Source organism: Protobothrops mucrosquamatus, unplaced genomic scaffold, assembly GCF_001527695.2.
Source record: "Protobothrops mucrosquamatus isolate PMUCROS unplaced genomic scaffold, P.Mucros_1.0 scaffold687, whole genome shotgun sequence".
In the NCBI taxonomy this organism is placed as follows: domain Eukaryota; kingdom Metazoa; phylum Chordata; class Lepidosauria; order Squamata; family Viperidae; genus Protobothrops; species Protobothrops mucrosquamatus.
In genome coordinates, this window is record NW_015386973.1 from 418,183 (window position 1) to 437,243 (window position 19,061).

A 19,061-nucleotide genomic window follows, 5' to 3' on the forward strand; every position below is an offset into this window, starting at 1 on the left:
TGTGATCAATATTGGTTCTTTTAATAGATTCTTTTGTCTCCCTGAATATTTTACAGTATTTGAATTAAGGCAGATTGTAAGTTTTATAGAAATGCAAATCTTTTTTAGTTTAAGGTGAAATTTTACCTCTGTATTGATAAAGACACATGAAAATTTATTGCACTCAGAGTGAAAAAAGTAGATTGTAGAGATAGCAAGTTTAATGATAATTTTTTTCTCAATCCACTAAGTTATCATCTAATTGCTTTAAATTATGAATACAGTGGAATCTATTACAGCTTCAAAGATGAACATGTATAAATCTAGGAAAACTGAAAGGTTTAAGTTTTGCAAAGTATTAATGTAATTTAATTGCCATCACTCACATCTTTTTTATTATTGAAAGACCTGAGAGACCAGGTAAGAGACAGTTCATCATGAAGAAAACCTCTGTGGTCACTAAGAGCCAACATCAACTTGATGGCATATAATTAAATTACATTTTAAGGCATTCATCTCTTTTCAGAAAAGATAATTATAGGCAGTTTTCATTATTTGCACTTTTTTATTCACAGTTTCATATATCTGTGTTTGTAAGGGATATCTTTGTGATGCCTGCCAAAAATGGCAGATAGGCTTTTGTAGATGTGTAAAATAAATTTTTAATATATCTTTATTTACAGTCTTATTATTTGTAATTATTCAGCTGAAACAAAACCCTGCAATTAGTGAGGGCTGCTTTCTCAGTTCATAGACTGATAAAAACAACTGATAAAAAACAGCTAAATTTTAGTTCTTTTTAACACAATATATTTTCTCCCATTGATAAATTTGAGCCTTTACTGCAACATGTTTTGACACTAAACAGTTAACTTTTAATATTTATTATTAGATACTTTCTATTTGGACAGACTGTAATATCACTTACTAGATTTCACAAATCTGTCAATGAAATGACAATGAAGTATTAAGACTTTAGTACTGTGGAAATGACCTCTCAGTAGATACTACACCTTTTCCTTTTTAAGTATGTTTATATCATAGAAGCTGACTTATATTATCTAAAAACTTAATTATCCTATACTGTTTTTGCATCCTGAGGGTAAGGATGACAAAATTCGAATTCGTTTTTAAGAAATCAAATCATAGAAGGTCTATTGCATAGATTTAGTGTAGTCCATTAGCATCATGAATAACTCATTTTAGTCCTTTGTACTGGTCTCTGTACAAAATTTCGTTGAGGTTCTACTGTAATGGTAACTTATAATGTCACCTTTTCTTCTTTCTTCTCTGTAGTATAATTGGGGAAACAGTATGCAATATAGCTAATTCAGTATCACTTCCAAATAATTACACAGCTGTTTTGATTGTGGATGATCATATAAGTTTGGCATAATACAAAATGACTTATTTTGGATTCTTGGGTATAATTTCAGCTAATTCTAACTTTTGCTTAAAATGTTAAGTGATTTTGGAAAAAAATATTTTAAAAATGGAGTACAAAAATAATACACTTAGACCTAGCACTTCAATCCTATTCAAGATTATTTGTAATTCCCACTAAACATATGAGACTTACTTGTGACCAAAAAGCACACAGAAGAGCTCTTTCAATAACAATACGAGTTGATAGTTGCTTGTATGCATGTTATGGAAACTAAACTGTTCACTTATTTCATAAATGCAGATTTTCCCCTCAATATCTGATTGGAAATGCTTCAATTAAAATAAATCCTTAGAGGATGTATATTGCATATATTGCAATATAATAAAAATTAATGATACCAACTCTTGAATAAATTATGAAGAAAACCAACTGCTGTTATAGAATGTTGGCATCATCCTGTACAATGACAATTTTGCAAATAGCATCTGTTTTTTACCTTTATGATTTATGGATCCAAGGTTCTTTTGCTTAATTGGCTGAATTTTAGCCAAAATCTAATTACTTTCAAAGGTCTTAAACAAGCTGAAATGCTATATATTGCTAATGAGATTAATTTGTTAGCATTTACTATGAAGGAAATATAAAACCTTATTTCTGATATCCTTGTTTGCTTCTGATTGTGTTAAATTTTTAGTAGCTGAACATAAACTGAGTTCTATATTTAATACTGAAAGTTAATTCAGTAGCTTTTCATTCTAAGTACTGTAAAAATATTTGGGAAAGTTTATAGGTCTACTTTCTTCTTCCTTAATCAGAGATGAAACATTTCTGGACAGTATCTAGATTCTAGAAACTCTTACTAGGCTTCTTACAGTGATTTCTGGAGGCATAGAGTCCAGATTTTCAATTATAGCCCCCATTCACGCCCCAGCATCTAACATTTGAACAGTTGTACACTCATTTCTTTCAGCAAAAGTTGACATGGGCCCCAAATACCTGTTCAGCTGGGAAGGTTTGACCATACCAAAAATATATATGCAACTTGTTACTCCTAGTGAAGGTTTCTGGAGGGGAGCTGAAGAAGCAACTTTGAAACAACTGCCACTGAACATTTTAGACAAAGGCATTTCCCATGATTTCCCATCCTTTTCTTTTGTGTTTCTTTTTTCCAAAGCCTATTAATAATATTACTCAGAAATCCTCAGGGATAAATGCTGGAACTAGAGATAAAAGACTGACAAAATTATTTGTGAGGGAGGAGCTAAACAACTTGATTTGGACACCAAATAAAAGGCAAAGTATTTCTTTTTAGGAAAGGTTACTTCTTTGCTTTGCTTTTCTGCAGCAAAACTATTCTAGAGCTTACACTACAATTTTCATGAATTTTTCTCCTCAGAGTAGCTATTATGATTATTGTTGTGATGATATGATTCTATTGCACAACTGAAATTTGGTGGTGTGCTCAAATAGGACTCTACGGGCTACAAAACTAAACATAAGTAATATTTACTTTTAAAGATATTTTTAGAAACTCTTATCTGAGTATAATTTTGACAAGATTTCAATATGTAAAAGAGGCAAAACTACAACATTTATGGACAACATTGCTATGAGTGTAACATTCAGGCAGAATGGACAACTTCTATAAAAATATAACAATATTCTCTAGGGATAGAAAAATAGAAAATCCTGCTAGATTTATATACAAATTAGTTTATTAGTAGACTAAATAAGTGTACAGGAAAATAATAATACATAAGTTAACTCATAAATTAGAAAATATACGTTGGAAATACTGACAAATGCAAATTCAGATAATAAACTTGGTTGTTGAAAATGGGAGAAATTGAGAAATTCTCTGAATGTATTTTGATTTAAAAATTCAGAGTATAACTGTGGTTGAATGCCCTCTACTCAGCCTTCAGAAACTTATGGTATATATTCATTTCCCCACTTTTTGAATCAATTTTACTTCTCAAGGCAGCTAACAATAAATGAATGGAGTCATAGGCTAATCCTGAGAGAGAATAGTCAAGATCTCTGGAATGGTAACGGAGTTCCGTGACAAAGAAATAAAGTTATGGGTTTAAAGGTGGCTTGGTTGATGACATACAAAATCCTTTCTTGGAAGAGGCTGTTCTTCTTAAACTTTGAATTCATCTTAGATTCTTACCCATATAGTATCCATATTTAATGTAAAAAAGACATAAACTGTAATTTCTGATTTATTATTTTACACAAATACAGAATTATTATTAATTAAATTTAAGTCAGGTAAATAGCAATATAGCAGTAATAAGAGCAACAATACGTACCCCTGAACATACCTTAAGGACAATAAACCTGGTTACTATATAGCTCAGTTTTCCTAGACAGCAACTGAACCTGTTTTTGTCTATACAAATTGAATGTAGTTAAAGCATTTGTTTTTGTTTCAAAAAAAGGAACGCTCCTTTGGCTTACAAAGATTTTTTTCATGTTTAGAAGATGATAAGATAGCATGGCATTTAAAAATCTACATAGATGTTAAAGTTGGTATAGAAAAGCAAGATTTTAAGAATGTAAAGGGTGCCCTGCTGGATCAGGCCATAGGCCCATAGCCCTATATGGTCCAGCATTTTGTGTTACACAAAGGACATTTGGATGCATTGGGAAGCCTGGACTAAAGGACACTAAACTTCTTCCAATGTCAATCAGTATTTAAGACAGGCTATGTATAATTTAGAAGGTAGTAAACAGCTACGAGCATTACTAGATATTTAATCTGGCCAGTATTCAGGTTTCTGCAGGGACCTGTCCAGGCAGTCTTCCAAGAATTCGACACAATTGAATGGAAGAAAAAAAAAAGATCCATGTTTTATATATCTCTACCATATCTCCTATTACCCTTCTTTGTTTCAAACAAAAGAGCCTTGATTGCTATAATCTTTCTTCATAAGAAAACTGTTTCAGTTCTTTAAAAAAAATTGTTGGTAATTTTTGAATCTTTTTTTTAGGTCTGTATTTCTCTGTTGGTTACCATTCAGCCCTAAAACAAGATCATCTGTGTACAAATTTAAAAAACACTAACCCTTCCCCTGCACCTTCGTTATTCATTGCCCATTTATTTCTCCTTTCTATCCTGTTTTCTTAATAATTGCCAGTTCACTGAAACACCTATCCTTTTATTCCATTACAGTTGAATTTGTTTAGGAGCCTTAAGAGGTCTTTGTTCAAGTTTTTTTAAAATTCCAAGCAGCATCTATCAGCTTGTCCTTATCTCAAAGACAAGCACTTGGATTCTAAGTTTCTAATTCCTCTATTGACCAAATGAGCCCAGGCCAAATATATGAAGCCAGCTGTTCTCTATTTATTCCATAGTAGTAGACAACAATGTGAAGCTGTTTCTTTTTAAAGAAGTGACACTTTATCATTGGCAATTGAAACATTTTTAAAAAAATACGTATGTGTGTATGAAGATAAATAGAATATATAAATAGAATAAATATAAATTTCTAATAGTCAGTATCAATACGTTAGAATTTAATTTTGAAATCAAAGAATTGAGAGGAATATATATATTATTATATATTATATATTATTTCTCTACCATCTTTTAAAATCACTAAGAGTGTAATCATAAGATATAAAATGATTTGCCCGTTCTGATTCCCACAAGCTCTACAAAAGTGCCAGGTTCTTGTATCTTTAATATTTGCATAGATGCGGGAATTTTATAAGCTGCAAATAAACTCTATTATTGTGCCGATTTCCCATCCCCCTTTTTTCATACTGAAGAGAGCACATTACTTGATAGTATTAGGAACTATTCATCTGGAAGTACCTTAAGAGCCTTCAGAAAGAGGTGGTACTTAAGTACAATATATCTACTTAATATATTGCAACAGTAATTCTTAAAACTGGGAAGCATTCAGATTTAAATTATGAATCCAAATTAATATAATATTTACACATTTCTTTGAAACTGTTCATTTTAGATTCTACACCCAAATTTGTAATAGTTATTCAAAGTTTGCCTCCTATAAACTTTTATCTTTTCCTTTTTGGTAGGTAAAAGCTTATGTATTCATGGGGCTGAAAATTGTACGCAGGTCTACCACAGGAAAGGTACAGCAAGTAATTGGCTATTACAACATCCATCTGTGGTTAGGCATTCTTCATTTCCACAAGTCAGAAGGTCAATAAACATGGAAGCTTCGTCTTCTGGATTTATTACATCACCAATTTCTCATCACCCAGGTATTTAGTTCTGTTGTTTTCCTAAGTGCTTTACAAAAATTATCCCTGCTATGAAATACTGTATTTAGAATATCTATCAACTTCCATAGAATTTATCTCTAGATCAGTTAATAAATTTATGTTCTTTAAAAAAAACATCTACAGTTATTTCCAATTGTCATAGTGATTGATAATGAGGGCAGGAACAGAGATGGAAGATCTTGGAGAAACTGAGGTATTTCATTTTGTTTCTATGATACTCTATTATCACCATCCAGTATTGTTATGCCGACTTTTTGTATTTTAAAAAAAACCATGCTAAAATAGCTATATTTCTTCTCTGAGTACAAAAAAATTAGATAATTGTAACTTTATCTGTATAATATATATGTAATACACATAAATTCACATTAATCTAATTTATGGATATAATTGCTTGTTTCTTAGGCAACATGTACTTCAAACATGCATCAAAAGGATTTTCACACCAGTGAGGATAACAGTAGCTGCTGGGAATCTTTTAAAAAATATTTCTGGTCTTTCTGGCCAGTCTGAATTCTTGAGCAGCAGAATAATTTATTTTTATTTTTATTTTTTCTTTCAAGATTGCTTTCAAATTACTGACACTCAAAATATTCATAGGCATCCATTGTGCAGTTGTTAGAGAGTCTCCTCAGTCTAATATTTTAAATCTATGTAGGAATAACTTAAATTATGCCCTCATGTACCCTCATGTTTCTATATAGCTTCAAATAAGTAAAGAATGTTGCCTATCTTTCTTATATTACTTCGCTCTGTTATTATTGTCCAATTGACTGATGACTACCAGGCATGCAGAGTCAATCGAAGATGTAGCCAAGAGGCATAAAAACGTTTACAGTATTTATAAGTTGCCATTTGGGCCCAGAAAGGGCTCATAGTGTGATTTCATCTAAAGTTCCAAAATGATTAAAGACATTTAAGGACATGAATCCATCACAGAGGGAAATGAATTAGAACTATAAATGAGGCTAAGTTTTAAAAATTGTTTTTAAGGATTAAAAGCATAGTTCCGGTATTTCAAAATAAATTTTTGAAGAGGACAGTGGTTCTAGCTACCTTTGCTTATGAAGCATGTAGTATTTTCTAAACGTATGTTTTGCAGTCATCCAAGAAATATCTGACTCAAAATGAGCTTTGTCCAAAATCAATTAAATATAAATCTGAAACCTCCTGAAATTTCATTAGTAATCCTGTTTCCAATAACAGGTACATATATTTCTAAACATTCTGTTTACCAGCAGTTCCAAACCAGGAAGAGGAGGGTAGACATAAGAAATTTTTGTCTCATAAAAGGTAGCTTCTAGTCATAATTATATGAAATGATAATCATTTCTTTCTTCCTGAAATTTTTCCTGATATTTGTATGGAAATGCTGAATGTTTAGTTCTTTTGCTACTGTTTACTCCCTGTACATTACCTAACTTAATCTTTGTATTACATTTTCTGTGATTTTGGCTTCAGTGGAGGAAAGAAAAGAACATTTCATAAATGTCATCACCCTTATCTTTCTGACATGTTCTAAGTTATCTGTTAAATAATGGCCTATGGTTTGACCTTTTTTATGTATATAGTCTCACTCTCATCCCATCCTAAAATGTATAAGGGTTAGGGGGAAAATAGTCCCTTTATGCCAAATTTGAATTTCCCATTACCCTTTTATACTTATTCTTTTGGCATTTTAACCAATAATACATTTGCCATTGTTCAGTTTTTTTCTGACTCATAATAACTTGATAGACATCATTTCACAAGGATTGTCTATCAGTAACTGCTTCTTTGAGCTCTTGTACATTCGTGCTTGCATCATCATTGATAATATTCTATCAATCTCTTTTTCAACTGCCTTGGATTTTTTTCAAGAATCTTCTCCAATGACTCTCACTTCCAGCACATTAGGCTCCCTAAATGTATACATTTTAGCTTTATAATTAGTATTTCCATTGATTGGCCTAGTTTTACTTCATGTAATATTCAGTTATTCATTCTTCTTGGCCAACATATTCTCAATTGTTTTCTACAGTATCACAGTTCAAGACATTTTTTAAAAAATTCAGCCTTTCGATGATCCAGCTTTCAGAACTATATGTTACAACTAGAAAAACTGGGCTTCCTTTATTTTGTATGACATTTTCATAGCGGTGCCCATAACATAAAGGATAAGGAGAGGGGGGAAGCTCTCAAGCTCAATAGTTTATTGAAAAGATCTTGTTGTTGTTGTTAGTTGCGAAGTCATGCCTGACCCATCACGACCCCATGGACAATGTTCCTCCAGGTCTTCCTGTCCTCTACCATCTTCTGGAGTCCTTGAACATACTTAAACCTGAAGACACTAAAAGAAGGGTCAACTTTGCCTGCTGATTTCATCCAACGTTGACATATTTCATAATGCTATTATGAGGGAGGAGTTTTTGGTGCTCTCTGTTTTCTTGCCAACATTTCATTACCCAAATTATTGCATTGATTATGTTACCTAGTTTGGATAATGAAACATCTGCAAGAAAACAACCAAGCTCAGAGAGTACCAAGAACCCCTCATTTCAACACTGGGGTACAAATATTCTTCTCTATCACAATTATGATTTGAAACATCAAATTTGAAAGATATTTAGCTTAAAAATATAGGCAGCATTTCCATTGCCCGAATCTTGCATATAAGTATTGAGAGCTAAAGCCCTGAGGGAAACCCACCTCTTCAATTGCTAGGAGATATGCTGCTAGTATGAACTGTAAAGGAGAACGAAAAGGCAAGAAACAGAAATGTTGCCATATTTAGCAAATATGGCAAAATGTGCATTTTCAACTGTGTTGAATGTTTGGCTGGGAATAAACATTGCTGTAAGAATGCTGGAAAGTCAAGTATGCCGTTATCAGAAAACATATTTTAGTTGAACATCTAAATATGGAAAATATGTTAGTTTTAATATGGAAAACATTTGGATTCAGCATTTGGATGGAATGCCTGTTCCAAATCTTGCTATAGTTTATCTCACTGAAAAAAGTACATTTCTCTGTTTTTAGCAATTAACTATTCCTCATCCTATGTCTACACCATATGCAAAACAGTGATAATACTATAGTACAACACTTCTAGAAAATAAGAATTATTAAAGGACAGCATGTTTTGAACACTCCCAACAAATAGAACTGCTCATAACAACTGCCAATAACTAATAATAAAATACCAATGTGACTGAGTTACATCATTTTGTAACTGAGTCAGATCAAAAGTTCTTTATTCATTTAAATTTTTTAGTAGCAACTGAATTGTTATCAAAAACTGTTTATGAATAATGAACAGTATTTATTCCTTGCAGTGGAAATTATGCAAATATAATTTTCTTTATTATTTTTTTAATATAAATTAATAGAACATAATTTATTTAGCAACTGCATTACAATTTTCTATAGAATTTTCCTTATCCATTCCTTTAGAAAGCCCTAATGTCTTAGGAAGATAACAAGCACAGTAACAATGAAAGTAATAGCTATAACTCAACATATGTATCTGCTTGCACTTAATACTCAAAGATTAAATTTCAAGTAGCCAACATTGCCATAGCTGTTGATGTACATCTCTTTTATGATTTTACTGCAATCTGAGCTAATGGCTATTAGTGAATCCAGTATCAATAAGTTCAATATATCAATTATGCAATCTGTGAAATAATACTTCCTTTTGTTTCTTTTGAACCTCCTGCCAATCAATTTAATTGAATAAAATGATTTCTAGCACAATGAAGAAAAAATATACATACTTTCTCAGTGTTTTTAATTTATGAGGTCCAATATTTCTCTTGCTAAAATGGGATACTTTTTGTTTTCTTTTATAAGGTAGGGATTAAATGATTATTTTGTTACCATGTGTGTCTCTTCCTAATACTGGGACATGATTCTAGAAAAACTGTTACTAGAGCTAAAATCATTTTTTAATTTCATAGTCTGCTTTTATTTGCTTTGTATTCTTAATAGACAATACTTAACTGAATTTCTCTTTTTTCTGCTACTGTTATTCTAAGGAAATTATTAATCATACTTCATTGTTATAAATTATAATTATTTATTATACTTGAATGTTTGGGCCACCTTTTGCTGCTATCCCTGGTAGCTATGCATATTTTTGCAACCTTAATCTGATAGACCTTATGTTTGGCTTGGTATTATACTTCTACGTACTGCTAGTGGAAGGGGGTGAAGCTCCACTTTTGACTATATTAGTTTGTCTTAATTTCCCAGTGCACTTGTATATTTTATGCAAGTATTAGTACATTAGTATAAATTGTACTTGGGGTACAATTTATAAACCTAATTATACAGAATTTTGCAATCACAAAATGAATTCATGGAACGTGGATCACTTAATGGGGAGAATATAAAATGCCAATGCTAAAGCTTTATTATGATTTATGATTAAAATAAGAATTCTAAGCTTCTGAAAAGCTTGTCTGGATCTGGAGCCCTTAGACCTCCAGTTTCACTCCCCTAGTCTCAGTCTACAGGCAGAAAGGTAGAAGATCCAGGAGCCTGCAAGTGTACTCTTGACTCTTAAATGAGTGGCCTATCAGAACATGAAAAAATCTTACATCATAATTCTAAGCTTCTGACCTCCTTCAATAAGAGAGAGAGTGGAACTGGGAGGGAGAGGAAGTTAGAAGTTTTTTTGTCATCAGGACGTCTTGGTTTAAAGTTCTCATAGAAACAAGGAGAACAAAATTCAGATTTTGTCTGATTGATACTAAGATTCAGGTTCTGTGCCCAAAAAAATCAGAAAACTAGAATCAGATAGATAGCATTGGCAAGGAAAGCAGAGGGCAGTTATGCCAGGGTAGTTAGTTCACTTATTTGCAGCGCTGCCTTTACAACTATGTGTTCCCATTTTTTATCTTGTTATCTTTGTTTGATCAAATAAGTGCCAGTTTTGTATGTGGATCTCAGCCTCATGCAATATTGCAACTTACCTTTCTTTGTTGTCTTTCTTTTTTTTTGCTTACTATTACTTCAATGTTAAATTAGGACTAGAGTTATACAACTTCTAGTAGTGTGTGGAGATCCAGGGATGAATTTGGCAAGCTTAATAGTATGGTGATGGCCAAGACACCTCATTTTTTTGCCAGCAATATCCATGAATCTAAAGAGGCCAAAATGATCAGAGGCATATAATGTTGTCATCACAACATTAATCATTATGATATACTTGCAAAGTATGTATAGCAGCATTTATGTGATGACATCATTATGCTTGTGTCATCATATATCACCCTCCCACTCATGCCTTTGTCCAGCTCTTCTCTGCTACAAATATATATTAGGAATATATCAGTCTTCAGTTTCCAGAGCTTTGGTAGGCAACTTATTTATGACTAATTTAGAGCCTGATTACATTTATTTGGTACTGCTGTATATGTGCAGAAATAACTCTTTTTAAAATAAATTGTTAAAACTACATATGTGAAAAGACAATTTATCAATAATAAATTTTGGAAAATGGATCATTTAGTCTCTGTTATGTTTTGTAAAAAATGTTTAAGCAGTACAATTTTTACTGGTTCAAAATTATTTCTGTACTGTATATTGTAATGCTACATTTTGTATACATTTGGCAAACCAAAGCTAAACAGTATTCCCTGGCTGAAGGGGTGTGCTTTTAAACTGCAGTTTAATTTGCAAATGCAGCTAGTCGAATATTTTGTCACTTTCTAAGTAGCCTGTGAGAACAAATATCTATGGAGGGGTAAGGAGGGTAGATAACAACATGTATGTAATGGCTTCATACAAATTTCAACAAAATGTGTTATGACACAAGTTGATAATCATAATATTTGTGTCATGACTTAATTTCACATGTTGTTTTGATTCATATGTACTTCTAGGAGTGAGAAATACATTGTAATTTGATTGTTTGTTGGGCTGATATTTTCCTGCATTGTTATATACAGAAAAGTATACACACAACAATAGTAGTTGCTGCCATGGTATCTTTTCCATTCATTGCTGTTGCAGTCACTACTAAATTGTTGCAAACTCCACCCAATCTCTTCAATTTCTTTAGATAGAAGAGAGCAATATCATGGTTGTGAGCTGGAAACACAAATACCAATAAGGCCCGATGCTCAGAAGACACATGTGGACTTTTCAGAGATTCTTAATGCAATACAAGAAAGTAAGTTATATTGTGAGTCTCAATTATATAATATGTGTTCATATATATGATTTGAAAAATGAGCTAGAGTGGTTATAATTACGAGAATTGAAGGTTGCTTCTTATATTTGAGTTTGATGAAAAATGAATGTCTGGAAAAGACTGATAGAAGTAAGATACCAATATAGATGACAGGCCTTCCACTTTATCTTCTAAGTATAAAAACATAAACCAAATTGGAAACATAAACATGTGATGTTTGAGGGGGAAAAATACATCCAATGAGTCATACCTTTACCAGAACCAATGCCTGAAAAATCAGAACTTTATTAGCTTCTGAAAGACAAGCTGTCTCAGAACCAGACAGACCTCAGAAGAATGTTGTTCCAAAAGCCAGTAGGACAATAGAGAAGGCATGTCTCCTGGTTCACACAGATGGCATTGCGTAAGGAATGGAACATGCCAACCCTGTCCATTCTTATTGGATGGACAGAAATAATTGGAAGTAGATGGTCCTGTGAGTAGCTTGGCTCTGCTTCATGAAGCAATTAACCAGCATCTAGAATTGGATCCAGAAAGTGGACTGGTAATCACTGCAACTCACAAAGTAGAAGTATCATATGGACCTATTGAATTATGCCCTTAATTATCCATGCTGAAGTTTCCAAGTGCTCATCAAGGGCAGCTCCATATATTGCAGCGATCCAATTGTGAGGTGACAAAGGCATGAATGACTGTCAGCAGGGCATCACAATCTGGGAGTGGACTCAGCTGGCACATCACATCCATCCAGGTCCCTTCACAGATCATCAACAAATGCAACCTATGCTGTACCTAGGTCTAAAACCCGACTGAAAGGAATCCATCTACTTCATCCAGGCCTTTTGAAGCTATAGCACAATGATCTTCTTAACAGCCCTCCATAGTAGGTAGAGGTTGGGAACAGGCTTCAAGAGATCCTGTCCACTTCCATAGTGCCAGCAGCTTAGTTTCAATTAGCCAACATCGTTATAACTGTTGATAGATAATCTTTTTCATGATGTTATTGCTATCTAAGCTAGTAGCCATTACTGATTCTGATATCAATGGATTCAATGTATCAGTTATGCATTCTGTTAAATGATATTTCATTTTGTTTCTTCTGAACTTGCTTCCAATGAATTTGAGTAAACTAACTTCTAGCATAATGAAGGAAAATAGTATATACTTTGTTTCAATATATTTGAAACAATATATTAAACTGAGACATTTTGCTTTCTTTAAATCTTCCTAATACGGACGAGATTTTTATGCCATAGGCTGCTGTTATTAAAACTTTTTTTTAGTAGACAAGAAACAAATAATGTTTATTTTGTTAATGCTTTTTTATTAGAGCTATAGAGCCCATTAGACAATGATGAAGGTGAAAAGACCTTTAATCTTCAGTACACTCTTCAGTATACACTACTCCTGCTATTATAAATAATATAGTTATTTATTATACTGAATTGTTGGGAGACCTCAGCTTAAAGAAAAACCCATTAAATATATATCTCTGTCTATTCTGTATTCCTCAAGATAAAGCCATTATTATTAGGTGTGTTTATGTATCATACTAAGTCATAATGTAATTTGTTTGATCATGGTTAAGTATTATATCTGAAGTCAGCCCATCTAATTTATCTAAAAAAATCATAGTTGAAACAAACCATTACCTATGGATCAAACTCTTCCCTGGTAGCTATGTTAGACCATACCTCAGGCAACTTCATAGAATCTGTACAACCAGAATCCAGCTCCAACTCAGCAATTTTATCTGACAGATGCTGTAAAAATATCCTCATAGCAGTCTTGAAGGAGATCTTCCAACTGGGCATTCCCTAGCAAGGACCAAGTCATCTTTAAAAGGGTTGCTAGATAAGAATTGGGTGGACACAATAAAAATAAGTAATTCTGTCTGGATGCTCTTTTTTTTTACATAACATTTTATTGGATTATAAAATAAAATACAAAAATACAAAACATATAATAGGACCCAGTGGGGAAGGAAAGGGGAAAAAGAAGTGAGGGGGAGAAGGGAAAGAGAGAAAAAAAGAGCATTGATTTCCTCTGTTGCAGTAGAATAAAGCATTAACATCGAACCTATACTGTTTACTTTTCCAAAGTAGTATAAGCTAGCCATTTCTATAACAACAAATCAATCTAATCAGTAAATCCCAAGATCAAACTTTCATTTTTTTCCACCTCAAGCACAAAATCCAGAAGCAGTCTTCATGTGGAAACAAAAGTACTTGTGTAATTTCTTGTATGAGAAAAGTCTTATAACAAGTTGGTCTGGCATTAAGAAGCAGTAGCTTGAGTCCAGGACCATGAAGGATCTAATTGGTTCTTAGGATTTCAAACAGAATCCTAGAAGGAGCCACAAGCCAGAATGGTACAAAACACCAAGAATGCCTTCCCTGAGAGTGCCCCATATGTTTTTGCCTGTCACAAGTGGAATGCTAGTAGCTATACTCTTCCCCACAACAAACCACTCTCCTCAGAATCCTGCCAGCTCTCACCCATTTTTCACCCAGATATTGCCAACTATCTCAGCACAGACTGCCTAGCAAGATCCTGTCTCATTTCTACATAGATACTCAGCGGGACAGTAATACTAATCGAATCAGCACATTCCTACCATCACTACAACATCTAAGTGTCCCTAAGTCCAGTATTCTCACCAGGCTGTATATCAGGGGTGTCAAACTCAATTTCATTGAGGGCCGCATCAACATTGCCGTTGCCCTCGGGGGTGTGGGGGTGTGTGGCCAGGGTGGGTGTGGCCTACTGGGTGGGCATGGATGGAGTGGGTGTGGCCTACTGGGTGGGCATGGCCAACTCTACATCATTTGCGTCAAGGGTGCCTGTGGGGGCCTGGGCAGGAGTGGGACAGATCTGAGGGTCTCTGGCAGAAGGGGGTGGGACCAGGGCAAGTGCCAAGGCATGGTCCACTGGAGGAGCCTCACTGTTCCTCTCAGGCCATGTGAGTGGGACTGGATGGTGGTGCGGGCTGCCCGGAGCCCTGGGCAGCAGAGGTCAAACACCCAGGCTGGCCCTCAAGCACCTGTGGCACCAAGTCCAGTCCCACTTCCCCAAGGGGGCACCCAGCTGCACTTACCTCCTCCTCAAGGCTGCTGCTGCTATTCTTGCTCTCCTTAGCCAGGTTGCTCATGATTGGTACGAGGGCAAAGTCAGAGGGAGGCCCATTCCCTCTCCATGGGAGGAGACCTGGCTTTGTATCCAAAGCTTCCTTAGCAATAGGATGGGAGACCCCCTGGATAGGCCAGGAGGAGGGGGCAAGGGGATGGTGAAAGGATAGCAGGGCAGGACTAAGGCAGGACTTCCCTCAGACCCTCCCTCTCCTTCTTTCCTTCTTTTCTTCCTTCCTTCCTAAGTACAGAGTGGTGGGAAAATATTTGAAAGGAGGGAGGGAGAAAAACAGGCAAGAAACACAGCTGGGGAGGTGTCACTCTTCATGAAGAATGAAGAAATGCACCATCGCCTGGAAGTGGCCAGCACATGGCCCTCACCTACTTCACATATCTGGCTTGGTGGGCTCTGGGGGAGGGGATGCCATGAGCAGCGTGAGAGTCAACGTTACCTGCACAATGCTACCCAGCCCCCAGCCTGCCCAGTTTCAGAAGGCAGCAAGGTGCTCTCCTCATAGCACTGACAGGCTGAGCCAGGCGGCGTGAATCTGAAAAGAAGCGCGATGCCACCCAGCCCCCAGCCTGCCCAGTTTCAGCAGGCAGCGGGGCACTTTCCTCACAGCGCCAAGAGGCTGAACCGGGCGGTATAAATCCAAAAAGAAGTGTGATGCCGCCTAGCTCCCAGCCTGCCCAGTTTCAGCAGGCAACAAGGTGCAAAGCTGGCAAGGTTTGCACTGCCCTGCTCAACCTCTCGGCATTGTGAGGAGAGCACCCCGCTGTCTGCCAAAACCCTTACCCCAGAACCCATCAAGCCAGATATGTGAAGTAGGCGAAGCACTTCCAGGCGATGGTGCATTTCTTCATTCCTCACAAAGGGTGACACCTCCCCAGCATGCACCCAGCGGGCGGGGCCGACACGGCAAGGGCTGGTTCCTTGCTGTTTCCACACGGCCTTGTGCAGCTAAGATGGAATGCGTTTCAGCATAGATGGCCACCACAAAATTGTACATTGGCTCCCGGCCAGCTAGGGCCAAGGCAGCGGGGCCCGTTCCCTCACTGTTTCCAGGATGGCTTCGTGGGCCACATGAAACCACTTCACGGCCTGCATCTGGCCCCCGGGCCTTGTGTTTGACATGTCTGATTTAAACCAATATATTTCCTAAACCAAAAAGTGTTTTATATCAGGGGTCCCCAACCCCCGGTCCATGGATTGGCACAGAGCTGCAGCATGCCAGAAACTGGGATGCACAAACAAGTAAAGTTCCATCCGCGGGATACAGGCAGCACACGAAACCATGCTCCCTCTGGTCCATGGGGAAACCTCTCCACTGAACCGGTCCCTGGTGCCCAAAAGGTTAGGGGCCACTGTCTTAGATGGTTTTAGTTTAGTGTGCTGAGTGAGTCTAACCATTGTGGTTTGTAAAATCCATTTCCAAACAATGTTTAAAGATGGACCAGAAGAAAAAACCTTTGATTTCTTTGAATTGGGATGGCAGAGAAAATTATTGAGAATATTTTTAGAAGAACTCATTTAAGACAAGATAATATAAAAGTAGATTGCTCACTAGAAGCTCTTATAATAAAGCTAAACCTTAAATATTTTGAGCACAACATGTGAAAGGAAGGGTCCCAGATGCCAGAAAAACACACACAAATACCATTGAAAAAAAAGCTGACAGATAAGGTGATTATCACTGATGATGCAGATTGGGTTTATAACAATTTAGAAACAGTGAGAGATAATAATAGTAGTAGTAGTAGTAGTAGTAGTAGTAGTAGTAGTAGTAGTAGTAGTGACCTTGGAGGTCATCTAGTCCAACCCCCTGCTCAGGCAGGAAACCCTATACCATTTCGGACAAATGGCTGTCCAGTCTCTTCTTAAAAGCCTCCAGTGTTGGAGCATTCACCGCTTCTGGAGGCAGGTTGTTCCACTGGTTAATTGTTCTAACTGTCAGGAAGTTTCTCCTTAGTTCTAGATTGCTTCTCTCCTTGATTAGTTTCCACCCGTTGCTTCTTGTCCTGCCTTGAGGCGCCTTGGAAAATAGCTTGACACCCTCTTCTTTGTGGCAGCCCCTGAGATATTGAATAATCCTTGTGAGATTATGTCTATTGGCTTATGAAAGATTGGAAGAGACCGAACACCTAAACAACAATAATAATTATGATTAATTTAACTGTAAGGGTGATTTATATTTTAAAATACATATCTTATTCATTCTTAATATTTAAACAATTTTATAAACTAATGAAAAATTTTCTTTAGCGAGATTACTGCACAATGTTCTAGTGCCTTTTATAAAAAACTAATCTGATTTTCTACAGCTCAAGCTTATCCAAATTTTAAAAATAGTCAAGTTCTGATTAGGTGGAGTGTCATGATTCCCATTCTTCCTGAAGTCAAGTAGAATAAGCTTGAATACCTTGTTTTTGCAAATATTGGTAAAGTGACAGGATGTTTTAAAAATGGTAAACTAGCAAAATCAAAAGATGCATACATTATCAAAGAAAAATACAGAGTAAGTAATTAAAAATAAGTGAAGAAAAATACAACAGAAATAAATAAAAATATAGAGCATAATAAGTCATGACAATAATAAATAATTACAGTTCTCTATATAATTTCTTTTTCTGTTATTTTAAAAGCAATAAAAACTATATTAAAAATAGTACAAATAGTCTTTCCTGATTTTAAAATGCAGTTAATACAACAAAAAAGTTTGCTTCCTATACGTTGAATCCCCGCAGAGAACATTCCATAAAGGTTTGCTATGGGAGCCAAAACAAAAACCTTGAAACATTAATTCACGTGACTTGGCTTGCCCACTTTTGCTTTGAAATTCTAAAAATTATCAGCTTGACCTTAGATTGTTGATTATCAAAGAAACATACATCTTTTCCTATATTTCTAACTTACCAAGATATCAAACTATGGATCCTTAATACACAGTGGTGAAGTGAGATAGCATGCTAATTTGTTAAGAGAGAATTAAGAAGAGGATTTATGAATTATTTGTTCAATTATGTATAGTATTCTCTCTCCCTCTTTCCTTTTATTTTTGTGTTTTGCTATATTTGTTTATGTTCACAGTTATTTGTTATTTTTATATAGTTTCAAAAGAAGTATATGATATTTGCTTTTTTCTGTTTATACCATTATTATGTACTTATTGCTACAGCTATTGTTTAACAAAGCAAAAAAATCCTAGTTATAAAACTAGTCATTTTTAAAAGCAGAATAGTCCTTGGAACTAAATATTTACTGGATACTGGCACATGAATTCCAGTAGATATATCCGTGAATGTGAATAAAAGGACTAGACTTGACATTTATTAGAATTATATTCCACATGTATATACATATGTCTGTATTCTGTATATACATAAGATATATATTTTTATATATCTATAGTATATGTGTGTGACTACAATATATGTATCTGTCTCTATACAAGACTAATTTTTCACTTTTCTAAGGTAATGATTTTTGTACATATACAGTACATACACCCCAAGCTGGCATTTTTACTGCAATAATTGCATACACATGAATAAATGTGAAGCAGATTAACTGGAGATGGAAATGAAAAGGTTTACAAATGTAGCAAACTCAACTTGATAATACAAATAAGATATTTATCATTTATTTGCTTGTTTTGTGTTACTTTCATGAATGAAAAATAAATTGAAATATTTTATCATTTAAACTGAGTCAATAGGAGGTATTTCTTAGGCAAATATAAAAGTTTAATAATATTTTGAGGTACAGTTTTAAAGCTTTTTTTAAGAAAATAGGTGTAGGTCTCATAGTACTTGGAAAATAATTATATTATGTAGAGTGGATATAAAAATGAACAACAGATATTGGAATTCCAATCAAATGTTAAGAAGCTAAACAGCTGCTAATATTAATCATGAATTTAAAAACTGTATCTGCAGGTCAAAACACAGAGCATGTATGTATGAATCACTGCCACTTAGAAGATGCTCTGCTTGTTCATATAACATGATCTGTTATAATCTGGGAAATGGCCGGACCTGCAACATGTGTGTGGTGCATCGGAACAAAGATAATACATATAGTTTGAGAATGTCCCCTCAGGAAATTTCAAGGCACCTCAGTGATCTCATT

General features: G+C 35.0%; 1 protein-coding gene across 1 annotated transcript in view; it reads left to right on the forward strand.

Moving 5' to 3' along the window:
• The window catches only part of ANO4 (anoctamin 4), a 96,907-nt gene that overhangs the window by 26,351 nt on the left and 51,495 nt on the right, over window positions 1-19,061 (forward strand). The window contains exons 4-5 of the mRNA XM_015818161.1: window positions 5,417-5,605; window positions 11,673-11,783. Coding sequence (XP_015673647.1) covers window positions 5,417-5,605; window positions 11,673-11,783 — 300 coding nt within the window. The remainder of the gene's footprint in view (window positions 1-5,416; window positions 5,606-11,672; window positions 11,784-19,061) is intronic.